The 21,769-nt window shown below is 41.7% G+C and overlaps 2 protein-coding genes and 1 long non-coding RNA gene across 4 annotated transcripts in view; 2 read left to right on the top strand and 1 right to left on the bottom strand.

The window, feature by feature from the left end:
- Positions 1–21,769, top strand: part of LOC309656971 — a 222,452-nt gene that overhangs the window by 104,008 nt on the left and 96,675 nt on the right. The window lies entirely within an intron of this gene.
- Positions 1–21,769, bottom strand: part of SOX30 (SRY-box transcription factor 30) — a 165,049-nt gene that overhangs the window by 82,260 nt on the left and 61,020 nt on the right. The gene's annotated exons all lie outside the window — the stretch shown is intronic.
- LSM11 (LSM11, U7 small nuclear RNA associated) overlaps positions 1–21,769 on the top strand; it is a 57,130-nt gene that overhangs the window by 1,914 nt on the left and 33,447 nt on the right. The window contains exons 2-4 of one of the 2 annotated variants that reach the window (XM_082453939.1): positions 3,939–4,078; positions 5,884–5,967; positions 6,434–6,642. In XM_082453939.1, the coding sequence (XP_082310065.1) occupies positions 3,939–4,078; positions 5,884–5,967; positions 6,434–6,642 (433 nt within the window). Of the gene's footprint in view, positions 1–3,938; positions 4,079–5,883; positions 5,968–6,433; positions 11,746–21,769 lie in introns of those variants that run through there. The other variant, XM_082453938.1, reaches the window with a different exon arrangement.

The following is a 21,769-nucleotide window of genomic DNA, read 5'->3' as shown; positions in this document are numbered from 1 at the left end:
GGTGGGTGGTTTTGCCTTTACCTGTGGAGCACTTTGCTATATTATTGGTATGAAAGTGTGTGAAAGCCAACTTTATTGACTTCCCATGATAAATATATGCCTGGAATCAAAGTCTCAGAATGTGCCCTCGGCACTGAAAATTTTAACCCCACCACTGGAAACACTTGGGTGTACATGGTAAAGATGAGTAGATAGCACAAAGAGTTGATGACCTTCAGAAAGCAAAAAAAGTACAGAAGCATGGGTGAGGATTAGATTTTTTCAAGAAATAGTTCATGTATGAGGTCAGCTTTAGGTCTTGAAGTTAAGGAAGGGCATGGTTGAAGATAACAGCAATTATTTAAAAATCAGACTGTTGAGGTGTAATTTACACATAGCAAAATTCACTCTTTTAAAGTGAGTTTTGACAAGTGTATGGTCGTGAAATCACCACCACAATCAAGATACAGAACACATCCGGCACCAAAAAGTTTCCTCATGCCCCTTTGTAAGTCAGGTGGTAACTTTATTGTTGTTAATTATAGCTACTATTATTGAGCCAGTATGTGCTATACACAGTGTTAAGATGCATTGCATCTCATTTTACCCTTGGATACACTTTTATAGATGAGGAAACTGACGCTCATTGAGTTCAACTACTTGCCTAGCATCACGAAACTAGTCAGTTTGCCTCTGATCCTGGGTTGTCCCAGTCCAGGGGCTATATGCTTAACCATTATGCTAGTCTCAGGAGAGGTAGAGTACTTTCTAATGTTTCCTTGCTTGCTTTTTTTTTTTGGTGGGTGGAGGGTGCTGCATATGTGGTTTGTGTCCAGATCAATGAGAACTGAATTTGGGTCCAGAAAGGACTTGGTAGCCAGAATGTTTTGAAGACCAGTCAAAGAGTTTTTCTTTGACTTTGTTATGAGAGAGAGTGGGAACCATGGTGTATATTCTTAAGCAAAAGGCTTTGTAGGGCAAATGTTTCTAATTGCTGAGTTTCTAGTAGTAAAATGTGTTTGGGGAGGTAGAGTAGAGCACAGGCTCAGGGGCTTGACTGCCTAGGTTTGAATACTTGCTCCTCCACTTTCCAGCTGTTTTACTTTAAGCAAGTTACTTAAACTCTTTGGGGCCTCAGTTTCCTCATAAGTGAAGTGAGGACAATAATAGAATGTAGTTGTGAAGTTTAAATTAGTTAACACATTTAAAGGTGTACAATTGTAATGTTGCCTAGCATGTAAGGAAATTCTCAGTGAGTATTAAATGTCACTGTTTTTATTGTTGTAGATTGTTGTTGTGGTTATTATTAGTTTTAGACTGTCATAATTAAAAGCCCCAGGTCAGAATGCATATAACCTGCCAGTTTTGACTGTTGGCTCAGCTGTTTACTAGGTAAGGAACTTTGAACAAATTATTTAAACCTGTTTGAGTCGTGAGGCTTAAATAGTGTGTATAGAGTTAAACTTACCATAGGGCCTGGCCCATACTGAGGGCTCAGTAAGTGGTGATAATGTTGGTGACAGTGGTGACGACGCTGTTGCTGATGTGGAGGAGGGGAGCTAGGAGAGTCTTGAAGTGAACCAATCATCTGATGAGGCGCTGGACTGTATTGTTGGTTGTGGAAAGAGAAAAGAAAGGGCAGGTCTTAGTTACTGAGAATCTATTGTTTGGACTTAGTATTGGCTACAAGCAGGGAAAAGAAAGAGTGGGGTTAAAAATGACCTGGATTTGGAAGGGTGTGGCCCAAGAGCAATGGCAATGGAGAGTGGGATTTGGAAGAATAACTTTCAGAGATAAGGCATATGTGTATGTGTATATATGTGTGTGTGTGTGTGTGTGTGTGTGTGTGTATCTATCTATATATATATCTAGAAGCCTGGCTCATATCCATTTGGAGTTTGTCACAAGTACTGCTGGAAAGAGATTCAGAATGTGCCTTCTGATTCAGAATGTGAAGTTCATTTTTGTCTTGGCGTTTTGCTCTGATAGGTGGTGCTAGTGTTGTATTTTTGATCACATAAGGAGAGAAATACTCCCTGGAATTACACCTTATTAAATCTTTGGAAGAAAAAATAATCAAAAGAAAAGTATAGATGTGAGGGTGGAAAACCTGAGTTTGCCATTTAATCTTATAAGAATCTTATAATCTTATAAGAATAAGAATAGGAATCTTATAATCTTATAACAATAAGAGACGGTTGTTAAGATACATGCCTGTCCTTTCTCTCTGATTTGGGGGTGCATGGGGAGAAAAGGGTGCCCCTATTTTCTTTCAAGTTAGAAAAAGAGTGGTCTTTCCACCCTTTGTGGAACATATACATGTATGGTGAGAAAGGGGAGGGAATGTGTATAGGTAAACAGAGTAATCCAGGCATTGTGATCAGTTTCTAAGAAATTGAATTATAAAGGCTTGTTCCTTACATGACTCTAGAAGTTAACTAGTCTAACCCCATTTTATGAATGAGGAAATTTGGGCTTATAGAGAAAAAGTTGCTCGCCAAGTTCACACAACTAGTTATAATGACCTAAAAGTTGTTTACAATGCTTGATTTGACACTGTCTATAACACATATCCAGATATATGTACATACATCCTTATATGTCAAAGGTTCAAAGAATTTTAAAAGATGACTAGAGGAGGGATTGGTGATGAAGATCAGACCAAGGTTCTCATGTTCCTTTCCAAGGCAACTGTTTTCTGTCACTCTGCCTCCAACTGTGCCTTCTTGCTGAACCCTCAATCTGACAAGCTCCTACTTCTCATTTGCTAAGTCACTTAATCCAAGCATATCTTCTTTTGTTAATTTATCACTGCCATCATTTATAAGCCAATCCATGAGTGAGGGGTAAGGAGGTTAAGAGTAGCCACCTTAGTTATCCAAGTTGAAGTGCAAGACTTTTGTTCTCTTTTATGCCACTAGGAACAAAACAGAGATTTTCTGTTTGTTTACTATCAATGACAATAACTTCCAAAGAATTGTGCCTTGCAAACTTGGGGGGAAGGATGAGACTGTGTATGTGTGAGTGTGAATGTGACTGTGAGAGAAAGTGTGTGTGTGTGTGCACGTGTACTCGCACAGTTTTCTTTAGGGAGGTTTTATGTCGTATAGCCAGCATATTTTGAAGGCTAAGTTAACATGAAATAATAAAAATAAAATTCAGCCTTGCTCCCAAGCTCTGAAAAAAGGAGTCCATCATAGTAAAAGCTGCAGTTTATAATCCCAGCATTCCTCCCATGAGTTGTCATACTGCTCTTTTTATATGATGCTTATCAGCAATGTCATAAGAGTCAGATGCTCAGCAGGTGCCTTTACACCAGCAAGGCTTGGAATACAACCAGGCCTCTTCCTCCTAGTGTAAAGATGATATACACTGAAACACTAGTGGCCCCAGAGAGCTCGTGCATGAAGTAGCTCAGACTGGGGAGGCCAAAAGGCCATTCTTTCTTAGACGATTGCATGTGTTTCAGGGCAAATGAGTTACATGGTTCATTTCCTTTAAACCTATGATGAGGGTTTTTGTTCTTTGGAAGGCTCAAGCTGGATATGTGGTTCATGAGATTTATCCTGAAAAACGTTGTCTTAACAGGGCATAGAATTGAGAAGAATCTAGCTGCTGATGCACACATTTAATATAGTATTTCTTTTTTGCCCAAAAAAGTTTTAAAATGATGGTGCCTCTTAGAATCAGTGACATCATAGAAATAGGGTAGAGAGGTAGTGAAACATTTGGATGGTAGCCATACAGCGGGTTTATCCTTGTTCCAGGGAATCTTGTTTCTGTTCAGTGTGTGTTGCCTACGCTAGCCATTTTGCCCACTGGGCCTTCCTGCTCCTGTGGTGTGGTTGGCACTACACCATGTTGCCTTGTGTTTCTGGAGATGGTTGGGTGGTCTTGGTTGTTAATTCTGGGAATGAGAGCAGGTGTTCATGCTGTGCTGACTGTTCTTCTTGTTTCAGTGCACGAAGGCAGCCCTCTGGGTGAACTCCATCGTTGTATCCGGGAGGGAGTGAAGGTGAATGTTCACATCCGCACTTTCAAGGGACTTCGGGGCGTCTGTACGGGCTTCCTTGTTGCATTTGACAAGTTCTGGAATATGGTAATTAAACCTTTCTCAAGGGGCTGGAGAACCTTCTAGGGATTAAATTTTTCATATATCTCAAGGACCTTATTCAGCAAAACCTCCAGAATAACTTCCCAGAGGAGCTAGAATCTTTGCACTCTCTTGGGCAACAACAAAAAAGTTCTTTTTATTGCTTTTCCCAAAGGCAGAGGCTTTCACCTGGGGTGATTTTGCCCATTCCTCCGTCCCAGGGACATTTGGCAATGTCATTTGTTTTGATTGTCACGACTGTGGGATGGGGTACTACTGGCATCTAGTGGGTAGAGGCCAGGGCTGCTGCTGCACATCCAACAGTACACAAAACACCGCCCCCCCCTGCCCAACAACAAAGAATTATCTGGTCCAAAATGTTATTAGTGCCAGGGTTGAGAAATCTAGCCTTAAGGAACAATTACTTATTTCATCTTTCAGTAATTTTATGTTGATTTCCTACCAACTATTTTTCATTCATTTAAAAATATTTGCTGACTTCCCACTTTGGCTGGGCACAGTGCTAGGTACAGAAATTTCAGAAAGGAACTTTTACTCTACAGCTTTCGGAAAGATAGATGTGGATAGAGGGGAAGCAGACATATTAATAGGCCAGACACTTTGCATAGTGTTTCCTTGTGAAGGAGTGTAACACGTGCCCTCAGTCTTCTAGAGGCTTACTGTCTATTTACTAAACATTTGTAGGAGAGAAGGGATATATTGTAGCACAACTATAATATGAGGCAGTTAAAATAACTTTGATAATAATAATAGTTGCTAATACTTATTAAGCACTTGCTATGTGCCAGATACTGTACTAAGGGCTTTATATATAATATCTCAATGAATGAGTTGTAGGTCTATCACTGTTTTATTTCACAAATGAAGAAATTGAGGCTAGCGATTTTGGAAGATTGGTCCCAGATCACACTGTTGGTAAGTGAAAGGACCATGACTTTATCCTTTCTGGCTTCGGAGACCATGTTTTAAGCTGTATGGAACCAGAAAACCTGGATTTGCATCCTAGCTTCACCATTTGGTAGCTGTGTGACTCTAGGCCAAGTAATTTCTCTGAGCCTCAGTTTTCTCATCTCTAAAATGTAGGGAAAATATTTTATTATAATTTTACCTTTGAAGGAAAAGATTTAGAAGAATATATTTGATAACAGTGGTGGTAATCATAAAACTGTCAGCTTATATTTGTAGGGTGATTCACACTTTTCAAAGTAATTTCTCACACCTGATCTGATTTGATCCTAACAGCTGTCCTGTGAGGTTGATCTCTCCACAACAAGAATTCACCAGCAATTCTATGTGTTACCCTGGTTAATCTCTATTAATTGCTGTCATAAGACATACAGACTGAAAAGGGAAAAGCAGCAGTAGAGTAGTGTTTCTTAACGTGTGGTCTGAGGCTGTCCTGCATCAGAATCATCGGGTTTTTGGTTAAAATAGAAAGTTCCTGGGCTTCACCCCAGGATGAAGAATCTCTAGGAGGATAGCCTTAGATTTATATTTTAATAAGCATCCTAGATATTCACGCTCCCTGAAATTTATGAACCTCTACCCTGCGTTGGTAAAGGCACCTTACCATAGGGGAAACCCATCTTATATGGTCATAGCCGCTTGGAATTCCTGTTCAGAGGGTGCCATGTATTACCATTTGTTTCTGCCCAAGAGCTGAGTCACCTGTTAAGGTTAGTTCTGCTATAATTAGATGTTATTCTGCCTTTTAAATTTTTTCCTGAAAGCTATAAAAATAATATTTGAATGCTACCTTATTTTCCCCCCTTTGGTCTGTTTTTCTCTAGGCACTTACTGATGTGGATGAGACCTACCGAAAACCTGTTCTAGGCAAAGCATATGAACGGGATTCTTCATTGACTCTCACTAGGGTAGGCAGTTTCCCCTGACTTTCTGAGTACCCAACATGCTTTCAAGCTTAGGAATTAAGATCACTGAGCCCAGGGACCAGGGTTTCCAAGTGGAAAAGCCCTATTGCTATCAACCAGGTGTGCCTGGACCACGGTCTTCATTAGTCTCTTCCCATGCATCCAGCGAATCAAAAATGAGTCCATGCTTCTTACTTGCATATTGTTTGAACAACAAGTTACCTCTTATAAGGTTTGAAAGTCTTTCAGTTTTATACCATAGAAAAAGCGGGTGCCTTTTCTCTTGACATATTTATTGATTTATCTGAGTTATGGCTAGAAATAGAAAATTCGTTACTAACTTTTTAAAAATTGCAAAACAAGCAATCCACAGAGCATGATAAAGGAATCTAGTCTTTCTTCTACATATTGAAAGAGGGATGTTGAAAGCTAAAGAGAAGGCTAATACTTGTCATTGCTTTCCTTATAGCTCTTTGATCGACTAAAACTGCAGGATTCCTCCAAGAAGGAAACAGATTCCAAGTCTGCAGTTGAAGACTCCACTCTGTCCAGATACTCCCAGACATCCACCTGGAAGGTGGCTTCAGTGTGGGGAAGAGGAGACACTGACCGGGGTTCACGCAGGCGTTCCCGCTCCGTCCCTTCTTCCCTGCAGGCATCGGCAAGGGAGGAGTCCAGGTCAGAGCTGTCAGGGAGGACTACACAGACAGAGGGGTCGAGTGCGGGAGGTACCTTTTCCAGGGCCACCACCCTTTCCAGGGGCCAGCCCCGTAAGAAAAAGCGAAAGCCCAAAGTGGATTACCAGCAGGTATTCACTCGACACATAAATCAGATTTTCATTCGAGGCGAGAATGTCCTGCTGGTTCATCTTGCACAGTGACCAGCTCGGCCTCACTTGAGCTTTGGTTTTTAGAAATAAAATGCATGAATCGCTGCTATGCTATATCCTAGTATCCCAGTGAAGCTGTGAGTTGGAATGATTCCCTCTGGTCTGGCATGTGCAGAGCATAGAGCCAGGCTCGGGCCCTCTGGGAGATGAGGTTCCCTGAAGGGGAAACAGGCCTTGAGAGGGTGGGGGGATGTTTGCATTAATATCAAAGGCAAAAGCTGTACAGAGGTACATGCATCTTATTTGGTATCGTGGTCTACTTCAGACACTCAAACCAAATACTAGATTTGAATTAGGGAGCATGGTATGAATTGAATTCACACCACAGACACTATAGCACGGTGAAGGAAAGAACCACCTCAGAAAGAATGATCCCATTTCTAAAAGCTAGTGCCCTGAGTACTCATAAATTTGTTTCTAAGAGTAGCAGTATAAATCACTCTGAGCCCTGAAGCCACATCTTGTAACTGACCTTTGAATTTTGCTCTACACCATTCTCTCTTGATCAAGAAATGTAATTTGTTATCTTTTAATATCTATAAGATACAAGAAGGCCACCAATTTATGTAAGAGTGAAATTTGGGTAGGTGGTATGCTCAAAGCATCTAGCAATGAATGCTGTGTTTTTATCCCTCTCCACTTTATGGAAAGAAATATGGGACCTTGTTTTTGGTCTTCCTCTTGCCAGAGGTAGCTTCTGCAGATGGTATACCAGATGGGACTATAAGAGGCTCTTGTCCTTCTCTTTCACTTCTGTGGCATGGTGCTAGTGCATGTACCCTCTGTATTGCCCCTCTGTATATAGTGTGACCTGTCCTGTGAGCTTTATGTCAGGAGACTGTGACCTTCATGTCTGGCTTCAAAGAGTTCTGCATGGACTCAATAATATACACTCATCATGTGGCTGAGAGTACTCTTTCTAGGCAGGGCTGGCCCCTGTCTAGAGTATCTTTTAGGATGGTTTCCATGAAACAGGGGTGGAGTTTTATTCCCTTGTGTCAGGCCAAAGAGGTTCTCACGAAGTACAACGGTGGTGTCTGTAAGGGACACTTTACTCAGCCCGGCTTGAGTAACAGGAACACTAGACCACCTGCTACTACTTCTGCTTGAACCATATGCTTTTCCAATCACCAGTGCAAAATAGGCTATATCTTGACACAGACTGTTAGGCAATGTTGACCTTTTGTTTTGTTAGTTTATACATTATTTGGTTTTATTTTAGATAACTTAGGTTCAAAGTGAGAATGATAAATAGCTAACTAGTTAAAACGTTTGAAAAGAAAAACTTCCTCTGCTGTATTTGTCGTGTTACTTAAATAAGCCTTCTGCGAAGCGGGTGAATCAAGTTCAAGGAGCTGGGACTCTGGCTCATCATGTAGTGAGAGGAGAGCAAACTAACCCCTCTGTGCCTCAGTTTTTTCCCACTAGACACCTACCTCACAGGGGCACTGAGTAAAAGAATTTGGGGAAGGCATTTTAAAGTCTTTTAACATGTGTAAGTGCCATGAGTGATTTTTACTCACCCTGTTTCATAGCTTGGTAAAAGTTCAGTGTTTCATGAGCAAGGTAGGTGCTATATAATATCAGAGAGTAATCTCCATAGGTGTCACAGTTATGATCTTGTTATCATCAAAAAGCAGTGATATCTTCAGGAACTGTTTTCCATGTTCCGTTCCTTCCTCCTAAGGGACAATGGAAGTGCTCAGAAGAGTATCTTCAGTAAAAGAAGAGGGGTATTTCCTTGCTGCCCCCTCCCCCGCATCCCAGCCCCCACCCTCTTCTGGTCACGATGAGAGGGAATTCCGCTGCACTTCCTGAGGGGTTTATATGGCAGCACCGAAGGAAGGATGCGCACCTAAAAACAACGCATCCCCAAAGGGGCATCTGTTGAAGTTGTTTTGTTTTGTTTATTTGATTTTGTTTCAAAATGCATTTTAAATATACTCTTTAGAGCCAGATTAGGTGCACTAAGCATTTAGAGAAATTCTAGTTTACAAACGCTCGTGAACAATTATCTTTGGAATCTGCCAGTCTAAATCTCTTCTAAACATTATGTCTAAAATCTCAGTTCCCCAATTAGTAGTTGTCTTGTTTAATCATCAGGCACCCCTGCCTCTACCTCTTTACCAGTCCTCCCTGTTTGGCAGTCGCCATCTGTCTGTCCTTTTGTCCCTCAGCTAGAAGCTGTAATGGTTACTAGATTTTCCCAATAAAGTGGAAATTTGGAATCAAAAGGAATATAATCAACTTCCATTCATTGTAGTGCCTGATTAAATCTGACCTGATTTATTTTAAACACATGCTTGTTTTCTAGTTTGCATTTAATTTTCATGTATCCATATAAGGATGGATTTACTGCTTTTCAGCCCAACTTAACCAATTCTGGATCTGAAAATTATTTTAAAACTGTGTGTCATCTGTCTTATGTGCCCATATACCCCCATTTATTTGTTTGGTTTGGACAGTGATTCTGGAATGAATATTATCTAGTAAATGTGCTATTGTGTACAAAGCATGATAACCATATTTTTAGAGAAGTAAATTTTTTAAATTATTGCTTTTTCTTTATTATTGGAGTAATTGTTCAAAAGGAATGAAAAATATGTCCTAAAAATGTATATGCTGCTCAAAAATGTGATCATCTAGGACATTTTAAATAAGTTGCTATGGAAATAGCTGAAGTCTTCCTCAGAAGAAGGCAAGAAAAGAAAAGGGGAAAGTAACAGCCAGAATGGTAGATTTCTGGAGGCCCCCCATCAACTCGTCGAGGGGGTCCTAAGCAGCCCCAATACAGCAAAACTGGCTTCTGGTATTCTCTAGGGATTGGGGCTTGAGACACTAGTACTTATTTTTGAACATTCAACTTTGATTCTTCAAAAAAAAAAAAGTAATCTCTAGACAGGGCAGTGTGTTTTCAGGGCAGTTCACAGGGCAGACCTACCTGTACACTTGTTGAGGTCTTCTCAGGAGTATCCAGCTTTGTTAGGAAGTAACAAGGGATCAAGAAATGGAAGGTGTGGCTTCACGCCCAGAACGATTTCATGAGCCATTCTTTGTACACAGAGATGGTTCTACTGCTTCACCACTAGGAGAGACTGTACTTTAGGTTGTTTGTGCTAGTATTTGGGAAGTATTTCTGCTTCCTCTCAGAGACCATTTATGACAGGTGGGCCATTTGTGCGATGGTTAGCTGGAGTTATCAGTGTCTAAGGCAGGTGGCCTTGGACTAGTTGGTTCCTTGCTCTCCGTGCATGGCGCATGTCAAGTCAGAAGGCCTAGAAACCATTAGCATTAAAGTCTAGGTGCATAGGAATCCTTGCTAGAGTCGTTAGCGAATGAAGAAGGGCTTTACCTATCCTCATGGTGAAATAGGCCAGGAGTACTTTTAGAGATTGTCAGGCCATGAGCTATGAGCTGCCCTTCATCCTCAGAAGCCTTACAGAAACCTAGGTGTACTGCTTCTATCCCTTGAGAAAAAATGGAAACCTAACTTGATGTAGAGTGGATATTTGTATTTCTGTTTGTACTGTTTCCATAGCAGCTGACATGGACAAAACCATGAAATAGAATCTGTTCTGTAAATTACTTCTTTAAATTTCTCTTAATTTTGCCTTTAGGAAAAAATTAAAATTATTCAAAGACAGCTAGCTGTCACTGGTGCTGCCCCAAAGCTTTCTAAGCCTTTGTGTATTTTTTATGAAAGAAATGGTTGCTGAGGGAAGATAAAGATTCACCTAAGAGTATCATGGTATAAATGTAATGGTTTCCAGATGTTTTAATTTTCCTTTTCCTGAGCCAGATACAGAATGCAGTCGACCCTTTTTCAGTAGCTTCTGTTCATCAGCCTGTGTTCTTCTGGGCAATAACTCCCAGAAGGCTTTTCTTGTGATTGTAAAGAAAGAAAATCCCACCTAGGCCTGTGTGGCAAAGGTGAGTGGCCTGTCATGACTTTCTGGCAAATTGAGTTGATGGATTGAACATAAGCCTTTGGGGTTCCTGTTACAGTTTTCTGGGCTCTGAGGAAGGGTTGGGCCTCCTTTACTGTCAATGTTTCGAGTATTTTTCAAATGTTTGTAAGTTCTCTTGCACGCCTCTAATAAAAATGAAAGCTCTCTGTCAAGAAATGGCTTTGGATGGTTTGGAGATCTGGGGGGGGCGGGGGGTGGGAAGAAGTATACCTGATACCTTCAGTTGGTCTTATTTATTTAGAATAAAGAGTAGTTTGATAAGTTACCAGAGTTAGTGCTTCTTTAAAAACATTCTCTGAAGAGATAGGAACTGTCCCTCAGGAAAGCCGTAAAAGCTATTCCCAGTACACTGCAATTGATTTTGATTTTTAGTCCTTCCGAGCAAATGTCTGATGTTATGTCTGATGTTATGTTTTTAGAGCTGTCGGCGGCGGGGAAGTGTTCTAAAAAAATTTAGGGGTGTATTGAAACAATGATTGTCTGGCTGAATTATGTGTGAGCTAAGTTCTAGGGCAGCTGTCCAGTTCTTTTTCTGTTGTCCTGACAGCAAAGCAGATAGTAAGCGATGTCTTGAAAAGTGATTTGCTTATTTCATACTGACATCTAAAGGCATTAGCCTTCTGTTTGGCAACCCTGGGGATACCCCTCTCCACCGTGACTTATTAATGTTTTTTAGACAAGGCTAAACCTGGATGACTCTATGTATTTATAGTTTCACTGTTCATATACCAGCTGCTAAAAGAAAAAACATGACTTTTATTCTTGTCTTGAAATTACTCCTCATTGTTAAATTCACCTAAACCCTTCCTCCCAGGGAGGGTTTAGGTGGGTTGCTGCTAGTAACGTCAGCTTGCAGTGTTCTTCTGCTTTAGGTATTTGTCATATGGGAGTCTGGAAACTGTAATAAATATGATTAATACAATATACTGGCTGCTTTGTGTCTGCTGATTGGAGAGGGGTGGGTGCAGAGAAGGAGGCAGGGGAGTCTATTACCAAGGGAAGACACTGATCTAGAAAGCTGAAACGTCTCAGGCTTTCCGCAGTCTCATTGTTGTAACCTTGTGCCTTCTCTTTACCAGAGCTCTCATACCTAGATCACTATCCTTGAGGTTGCTTTGTTGTTCCTAGTTTATTTGAAGTTCATGCTTAGAAAAGGAAATTGGCCCATGTTGTGAATTATATCCTCTAAGCCCCAAGCAGTGGTAATTGCCCTGTGAATTTATTCTACCTAATAGCTCACTGGCATTAATCCACTCTCTTCACAACCTGCTGAGATCACCATTGACTCTGCTCACCTCGGAGGATTTTACCACGTCTGACTCGTTGATCCTCATATGCTTCCAGGAATATCTGAATTTGCCACCAGCTCCTCTGTGCACGTACAGGAAGTTGATCTGCAGAGATTTGCCACATTGATTACTTGATCTCCTCTGTGTGCTTCTAGCACTGAATCACCTGAGTAAGGTGGAGAAACAAAAATGACGTTGATTCTTAGAGGGGGAAACCTCAAGTTAATTGTCAAGACCCAATTCCCTACTTTCAAAGAATACATTAAGTTGGGCGCAACTGACATCAGGAAGTTTCTAACCACCACAGTGGAGGAAAGGGAGGCAAGACCCACGTGCTCCAGTTCTGGCCCTTGCTTGTTTGTTTTATATCTCAAAGGCTTGTGATTAAATGAAAATGTCCTCATTAGTCAAAATAAAGTCAGAAGAGTCCACTAGCTTGACATATATAATGTACAGTGATGGTTAAACATTGGCAGGGAGTGGAGGCCAGTGGAATGAGATTCATCTTCTGTCACTTCTTTCCCTATGCTTCCTGGGTCAGGTGGTAGGGAAAAAACAAGTTCTTTTTTTGCCCATCGCCATTCTCTCCTTGGACGTAAGTGAAGTGCATTTCAATCTGCTCGCTTACCACTAGGTGGCAATGGTTTAAAGAGAACTGTTTAACTACAGAGTCCCAGGGGGACATGAGTCTCCAGATCTCCAGGCACTGCTACAATTTACTGTTAAATGCTCACCAGTCCGGACTGATATCATCAAGGAAAAACAAACTATCGTCAACCCAAGTGGCAACATAAACATCTCTTACCACTACTGAATTTACATAATGTGAAGTTAAGGAAGCCTGACCGATGGCAATCAGCCAGCCAACGTGCCTGCAGAAGAGTGATGAAGAGAGAGGTGGCCCACTGTCCACTATATTAGGGCGTCTGTTGCTGTTCTCACATTGCGGGCTCCTCATTTCTTCTCAGAATACTGTCAACTCCGCCTGGCCTCTTCCCACTGGGTAGGAGATTACTCCAGGAAAACTGTCTTGATACCCTTATTTCTTAGCCGCTGTCTCGCTTTTGGAAACAATTCAGTTTCCTCCAGTGTTGATGCCTGAGAGCCCATTTATGAGAGAGGTTGCAGTTCTCTCACAATTCTATGACCAGAATTAAGCCTCCACTCCAAGGCTGCAAGCAAGAAAAATTTCTAATAGACACAGAAAAGTATGTTGTTTTAGGCTGGGCACTGGGGGCAGGAGGGGTGGGTGGGCAGTGCTGGTAAGTCTTCTAAGCGCTTCACATCAAGGCCTTCAAAAGACCTTCCCCTCTCTATGTCAAGGAATAATTTCCCAGCAGCCTATGGTGAAGAGGAATACAGTATGTGAAATAGCTAGACGCTGGTCTTCAAATGAACAACTAAAAATAAGATGATAATAAAGAGTTTTATTTCATGCCTTTTTGGACCATGACAACTTGCACCACATTTCACTCAGTTGCGCTCCGTGAGGGGGCAGAGGACAGAGCATGCAATAAGAAGTACTGTCATACTTGAGCATTAGAGCCCTGTGTGTCAAGTGTATTACACACATTGCCTTGTTCAGATACAGCAACTGTGAGGGGAAGATTTTATCCCCAGTATGTATGTGAGGGAACTGAAACAGGTTAAATAACTTACCAACATCTCTCCTGCTAATAAATGGCAAATTTGGGACTCTGTCTCTATCTATCTGACTCTTAAGTTGATTGTTAGCCAGTTGCACCTTAAAAATATCAAATTTCTCAGGCATTGAGTAGGAAGCTTTGAGGACAAGCTGAGTCATCCCCTTAGACTAATCAGAAAACAGAGGGCTGAGTTATACTAGGGCTTTTGTTTTGTGCCAGGTGTCTCTAGTTCCTTTTGCCCTGATCTTCGGCTGGAAATGGACACGCACACGGGCCTTCATGGCTCCCAGAAAGGACCGTGGCAGTGGGCAGCCCCAGGGCAGTGGGCCAGCTGTGGCTCTGGTAAGAGTGGCTGCCAAGTGAGGGCCACTTGGTATTTCATTTCACCCACCAGTTAGTTTGGCCCTGGAAGGGGTATCGATCCAATAGTCTTGTTAAAAAAGCAGGTGGAGTGGCTAGTGGGCTTTCCCAGGTCTTCAGAATGCATGTAGAAAGCCTGCCATCCCTTTCTTTCCAGTGTTCTCCAACACCTGGGAAGAATGCTTTCCCTAGGCCTTGACTTCTTAATCTTATTATTCATCTTATTTAAAAAAAAAACTCTTCTCAAGGCTACACTATGGATGTGCTAAAGCAACAGAAAAATAAAGATTACCTGAAGGCCTACAGTCTTTCCCCTGAGACCTAAAAGGGGGCACAAGCAGAAAGGTTTGGCAAGCTGTCTGTCTGGTAATATTTCCCTTCAACTTGGTGAAGTATTAATTTCCAGAATATGGCAATCCTAGGAGGAGCCCCTATCTTAGATGCTTACTAGTGACTTCTGAGCCTCAGTTTCCTGATCTCTGAAATAGGGATAATACCACCTACCTTATAGGGTTGGTGACAGGAAGTGCTCAGCCCAGACAGCAAGCACTTACTGTCATTTATGCTATGATAAGCTTGCTGTGTGGTGCTCAGCTGCTTTCTTCACTTCCCTGTGCTTGCATTTCATGTCCTGAGGCCGGGCCTGACAAACAAATGGACACAGCAGAATGTTGTTGTCATCCTTTTTTTCTAGCACACAGATGTTTGAAAGATTGTCCCCAGGCTTCCTGAGTTCTCCGTGCCTCCTCAGTTGGTTCTCCCTAGGTTAAAACTTCAGCATGTCATCAACTTCTTCACTGCTGGGAGAGCTATGTGCTCTCCCAGGAACGACATTAGGCTCCACGGGACATTCGTTAGTTGGGGTTACGAGAGGACCACAGGGCACTGGAATGGTAATTTCCTACATGGGACCCCAGTGACCCAGAGCGAGCTAGCTCAGCTGGTCTGAGCATGTGGCTAATGAGGGAAGGGTCATGGTTTCACTCCTGCGTGGGCCAATTAGTGTCACGTGGAAAAGCACGCTCCTGGGGCATCAGGCAGCAGCTTTACATGTGTATGGCACTGGTCTCCAGGATGAATGTGTGGCCATCATCGCTATCAGAAACCCAACCCAAAGCCTACATCTTCCTTCTTATTATTACCTAGCCCATGGTTTCCAAGACTTGGGTCATTTGCAGAGCATCTCCATGATTTTTGCCTTATCCCAAGTAGACCACTGCATTTTTATTTATTTGATATGTTTTATACATTGACTCACTTTTTAGCTAACACTTAAAAAGAAGCTATGCATCACTACCATCAGTGCAAAATAGGGAAATTTGCCTTAAATTGAAAGTACACATGAAAATAAATAGGCAACTATTGAAATTAAAATGTTTATCTTCAGACTATAGGCAAAGACCTCCTGAGCCACAAGTGATCAGCGTCCTCCTGTGTGTTATGAAATGCATGGATATAAGCTGCATGTGTTACATAATACACACTATGTTCTGTAGTAAAATGGTCACATCAGCAAAAACAATATTCTAAAGCAGTTGCTTCCATGGGAGAAGTTGGAATCAGTGACTAGGGAGTTTCACACTTGAAGTGATGAAAGTATTCTTGCAAGAATTTCAACACGAAAGGTCTTTCTAATAGCCATAAATGTGTAGCTATAAAACCTATAGTCTGAACAAATCTGGGGTTTAATTTACATCCAGCTCTTTCTCAGAAGTCATGGCTTTTGTTCACACTCTCCATCGGCACTGTCATTAACACTGTGCTTCTTACACATCCTTATCATTATCGCCCATTTTACGATAAACAAAGCACAAACGTGTAAAGCAGATGTGTTGACCGCACGTCTTTGTTCCCCTCCAGTCATGAGCCAATGCACGCTAATCTCCCCAGTTGGCCGGTTCCTTATGGAGATCAAGATATAACCGTTAGTGGTGTTGGTAATAAAAATGTATTCCTTAATTAATTGAACATGTTACATCCAGTCCAGTTATGAAAATGTGCACTGGAGGACAAATACGCATAAAAAGACACACACAGAGACACACACGGGCCTCTTCAGGGTTGAGAGAGAGCCTGGCCACTTCCATTATTTGAGGCGTGCAATACATGAAAATAGTGAAGAAATGTCAAAGAGTCATAAATGTGGTGTATTTGTAAAGTTCAGGCTGAATGACGTACAGCTTCCAATCCTCACTGTGTACCTGTGAGCGGGTGCATAGCCTCATTTGGAGGTAGAGCCGCAGTCTGTATGTGAGGTCCTTGTGAATGTGAAGTCCAAAAGATCCTCTCTCCCTGCTTCCAGGTCCAGAGATGAGCCCCGCCAGGAAAATTGTCTTACATAGGGATCTGGATTCAAATATACCATAAGGCAGAGTGTATCATTTTAGCAGTGTGGAAACATGAAGTTGTCAGGGCCGTAGAAGTGTCAGCAGGTGAATAGCTTTTCCTTTCCTTTTCATGTCTCCCTTACCTTGTGGGTTCTTGCTGCACAAGAACAACCCACAAGAATAACTCCTGTTATTTCAGTGCTGCTTGGGTCATCCCACTTTTGCAGCTTTCTCATCCTTGGAAAGCCATGAATTAGTAACAAAAGGGCCAGACCGTTTTATAAGTGCCAGAAGACTTACTCAGATTAGAAAATCAAAATGTTAAGAAGTGGGAATGCAGTTGTATCAGCTTTCTTCCCTTGTGTGTGGACCTGATGACTACTGTAACCGCAGGAACTACTTTGAACGACGGCGTGCGCGTGCACACACACACTTTAAATATGACTCAAAAGTTGTAAAAAATTTGGAAGGGTGTCAGAAAAGTGTTTACTTTTATTTATATCACTTGTGTGAACAAAATTTATTGTTAGCGATGACTATCAAGAATTTGAAGAGACCATGATTAGTAAGTCTTGATTGGATTAAAAGTCTTCATCAGGAATTGCTATTTCAAGCATAAAATCTGATATTAAAAAACTATATTCATAAAGAGCAAATGCAAATCTTTCATTAAAAATTAAAGAGATTATTTTTTAGAAATTTTACACAAATTCAGTATTTAATATCTTCCCTAAATTTTCTATTATTTTATTTATTTATTTATTTATTTATTTTTGGCTGTGTTGGGTCTTCGTTTCTGTGCGAGGGCTTTCTCCAGTTGTGGCAAGTGGGAGCCACTCTTCATCGCGGTGCACGGGCCTCTCACTGTCGCGGCCTCTCTTGTTGCGGAGCACAGGCTCCAGACGCGCAGGCTCAGTAGTTGTGGCTCACGGGCCTAGTTGCTCCGCGGCATGTGGGATCTTCCCAGACCAGGGCTCGAACCCGTGTCCCCTGCATTGACAGGCAGATTCTCAACCACTGCGCCACCAGGGAAGCCCCTCTTCCCTAAATTTTGAATTTTATTTTCTTACAATTATATAATAAAGAGTAATGAAGGCTTTTGCCAAGCCCCATATAGATGCCCGAGTCCCCTCGCATTTACCCCAGTGTGTGCTTTAATATTATCATTTTCTATGTGTGCTATGAAATGAAAAATGTTAGGAGCAGCTGTCTAGCCAGCAGCTTTCCCAGGGAGTCTGAAGCAAGTCATCTGCTTTTGCCCACTGGTGGTGATAGAGGCTATTGGGATTTGACTTGATAAATCAAGGCATGACTGAAACAGGATTCAACCATGGTGACAACTCATAGTACTTCATAGAGTTGTTGAAATGATTACATGAGATGCTGCATGTAAAGTGCTCAGAATAATGCCTGGAACATAGGAAATACTCAGTGAATGGCAGTTACCATTACCTGGTACCTTGGATAACTAGTAAGTTGACAAATTCTGTTGATTCTGTGTCCATAATGCCTCAGCTCTGTTCTTTTTTTTTTTTTTTGATAAATTTATTTATTTAGTTAGTTAGTTAGTTATTGACTGCGTTGGGTCTTTGTTGCTGTGCGCGGGCTTTCTCTAGTTGCGGTGAGCGAGGGCTACTCTTTGTTGCAGTGCGTGGGCTTCTCATTGTGGTGGCTTCTCTTTGTTGCAGAGCACAGGCTCTAGGCACCCGGGCTGCAGTAGTGGTGGCACGTGGGCTCAGTAGTTGTGTCTCAGGGGCTCTAGAGCGCAGGCTCAGTAGTTGTGGTGCATGGGCTTAGTTGCTCCGTGGCATGTGGGATCTTCCTGGACCAAGGCTTGAACCCGTGGCCCCTGCGTTGGCAGGTGGATTCTTAACCACTGTGCCACCAGGGAAGTCCCTCAACTCTATTCTTGACTTTACTTTCCATTCCTCTTGTTCCACCCTACCATGCTTAGCATTTTATCACTGCTCACCTGACAGTTATATTCGCCTCTTAATTTGTCTTTCAGCTTCCAGTATCTTCATTTTTGACTCCTCTGGTTCAATTAAGATGCTTTAGGCAGCAAGTAACAGAATATTCAACTTAAATTTATTCTTTCATATTTTAAGACATCCAAAGTTTCTAAAGTTGGTTCAGCAATTCAACAATATTAGGCCTCAGGTTTAGGGAGTATGCTTGTGTATGTGTGTGTGTGGCTTTGTTTGTTTGTTTTGTCTTCCCCCTCATGGTGTCAATATGGCTGCTATAGCTCCAAGTAGCACCACCACTCATGCTAGCATCCAAAAGCATAGAGGAAAGGAGTGTTCTTCTTGTATATTTCCTTTTCCATTCTTCCAGAAAGCCTCTTTGAGTTCCTCAGAACACATCTACATTAAACCAATCATAGACAAAGGGCAATTGGAATACAACAATTGGTTTAGACTTCTCATCATTTATCCCTGGGCCCTGGCCTACTTTCCCTGAGCATAGTACTAGTTCTATACCCAAATAGAACTGGGATTCTGATAGCCAGGAAAGAGTGATGGCTGTTGGGTAAACAACCAGCATTTCCAGCCCGTCCTTCCTACACACCACTGGCAGGTTCATCAGGGATTTCCTGCTTGAACAAGAGCTCACAGCCTGCTGGGTGAAGTCCCAGCCCCTTCACCTGGAATTAAGTGTTTGATCCCTAATCTAGCTGATGAGGTCAGATTTCACCAGCAAAATCCTATACTTCTCCTTCATAGCTCCTTATCACCTTTTGTAATTATACATGAATTTAGGGAAGTTTATGACTAGTATCTCTGCCCAACTAACTCCAGTATATAAATGCCGTTAGGACCATGTCTGTTTTGCTCACCATTATACTCAACACCTAACAATTCTTGGACAATTCATTCTTGAGTGAATGAATGTCTATACCTGTCAAAAGGGAGCAAGCAGCAATTTCAACAGTTAGATATTTAATCTGGCAAAAACAGGTTTCTATGCAGCTATCAACAGAAGTTGAAAGAATTTGGTACCTCAGCATCACCAACATTTTGTTAAAGGACTAATTGCCAAGCCCCGTGTGCACGTGGGACCATTAGTAATTCTGTAGCTATGCAAATTAAAACAGTGATGTATGATTTATAGCTTTAATAACATTCTGAAGGCTCTTAAATTTTAATCACCTGCAACATCCTTTTTAATATTCAATTACTTTATTAACTAATTAGGTCACTTGCTGAAAAAGCACATAAGGCTGGTGCTATTTTAATATCAGCTGAGCCTCACAAAATACCTTTGAAATGGTGCAAATGGTTTATTTATTTTAAACAGATCATTAAGATGCTATAATTAATAAACCAATTACTAAAAAAAGGCCGGATAGTGATAGATGCACAAGTACAATAGCAGTGTCCAATGGATTAGTCATTTTTATACACATACATCAAGGGGTAAAACTTAAATGAAAACCCACTGTAAAAAGTGCTCTCCTAAATAATTAATTTGTGCAATGACTGATAACCCTATCACAGCAAACCTGACTTGAGGCTTGTTCATTACGAAAACCTGTACTGTGTACTTTCATTTCATCTAATGACACTCACGATGGAAAACCCACAGCACACTAAGCTTGGTGTTCCTTGATTACTTACGAGGGGCTTAATTTGCAGACCAAGCTGGGCACTTCATGACTTATCAGTGTGTCAGAGTGAGCCGAGCCTCCCGGAGGAGAATCAGAAGGAGACACACGCAGGGCTGGCAGCATCCCTGCTTATTGATTTCTCAGCACCGTGTTAAGGTCTTCAAAGCAAACAGCGTGAACAAAGAAAGCTGAGGCCAAGCCTGTGGGGATTTTTCACCCAATATTCTCAAAGGAGACTGTGGGTACGTAGCACTAAGCCTGCTTTTTGAAGGCATAGAGATGTTGGGACTATGGCTGAGGATGGGTAGGATGCAGCTCTGAGGCTTGGGGACAAATTTTATTTCTAGGATCAGTATGAGGCAAGAGGAACCAGATCCTTTTGCTGGCCTGGGAAAGAACGTGGTCAAATCCTAGAGGCCGGGTAATTTTTCTGACTAACAGCAGTATAATAATAAAACCATAATAACCACCATGTATTGAGTCCTTAACTATCTACTTCCTAGACACTGTTGGTTGCCCATGTCATCTGTTGGATATTTCAGGGTATTTGTTGAGTCAACATTTATTAACTGAGCGCCTCCTGGGACCAGGCACTGTTCTAGGCACTGGAGATCTTGGAATGAACTGGACAGGCAAGTCCCCCGCTCTCATGGTGTTTACATTCTATTAGGGAAGAGAAATAAAAATCATACATCACAAGAAAACAAAATATAAACAACCACTTTAGACTGCGCAAAGTGCTAGGGAAAAAAGTCAACCAGGAGAATGGGACAGTGTGATGACGGGTGACTGGGGCAGGTCTTTGTGACTGAGTCGTCAGGGAAGGCCTCTCTGAGGAAAGTAACATGGCAAATGGACAGGAGTGTCTTGAACAACTCTGAGTTTTTCCCCCCCCAGCCACCCTGTTTCACCAGTTGTTCGGTTCTTTTCTGCTTTGTGTCCTGTTCACGTTAGAGCAGGAGGATGGGGAAGGCAACCAGGGAGACAGACAGGGAGGCAGGGTGGGAGTGAGAGTGGCAGGTGAGAGAGACTGAAAGAAAATAGAGATGGCATCATTACGCTGCCATCATTAGCATTACCGTTCTTTTGCAAGTGCGGGCTCTTTTTTGCAATCAGACTCCAATATGAACTTGTGTGCATTTTGTCGTTAGTGTGTGTAGGTGAGAAACTGCAGAGAGAGCTATTTCTCTTCCCTTATGTCTTCCTGCCACTGTCATCCTCTGCAAGTGGTTACAGCTATGTTTTATGTATTTCCAATCTGTTTTAGCACCTTCATTATGTGTTGATGAAACTTTAAAATATTCGTAAATTTCCACATTGTCCCATGGATTCTAAGTTCTTTGGGAAGAGTGACCTAGCCCAAACAATAAATCTGATGTGTGTGCTCCTCAAATACGTGGAAAAAGTATCATCCTGCCTGGGTCCTTAAGAGAAGGCCTCAGAAAGGACCCGCATAATCTCTGTCAATTGTAAACTAAACAGTGTTCCAGCAAAGTGGAACCTTAGCTCGTGAACCACTGGGCCTTTTTTTTTTTTTACACCCATGAAGAGCAATATATACCCAACTCCCAGCACCAGCTGAATTATCTCTGAGAGGTGTGTTGAGAACATAATATTTTAATGAGACAAGAAAAGGTTAAATATAAGCAGACCCCTATATTAATGAATAATTACTTTGGTGGGTGAAGTTCTGTCGGAGTCAAATGAATCTTTGTT

Source organism: Balaenoptera physalus (genome assembly GCF_965194825.1).
Source record: "Balaenoptera physalus genome assembly, chromosome: 3".
Taxonomy (NCBI): domain Eukaryota; kingdom Metazoa; phylum Chordata; class Mammalia; order Artiodactyla; family Balaenopteridae; genus Balaenoptera; species Balaenoptera physalus.
This window is presented reverse-complemented; position numbering and strand designations above follow the sequence as displayed.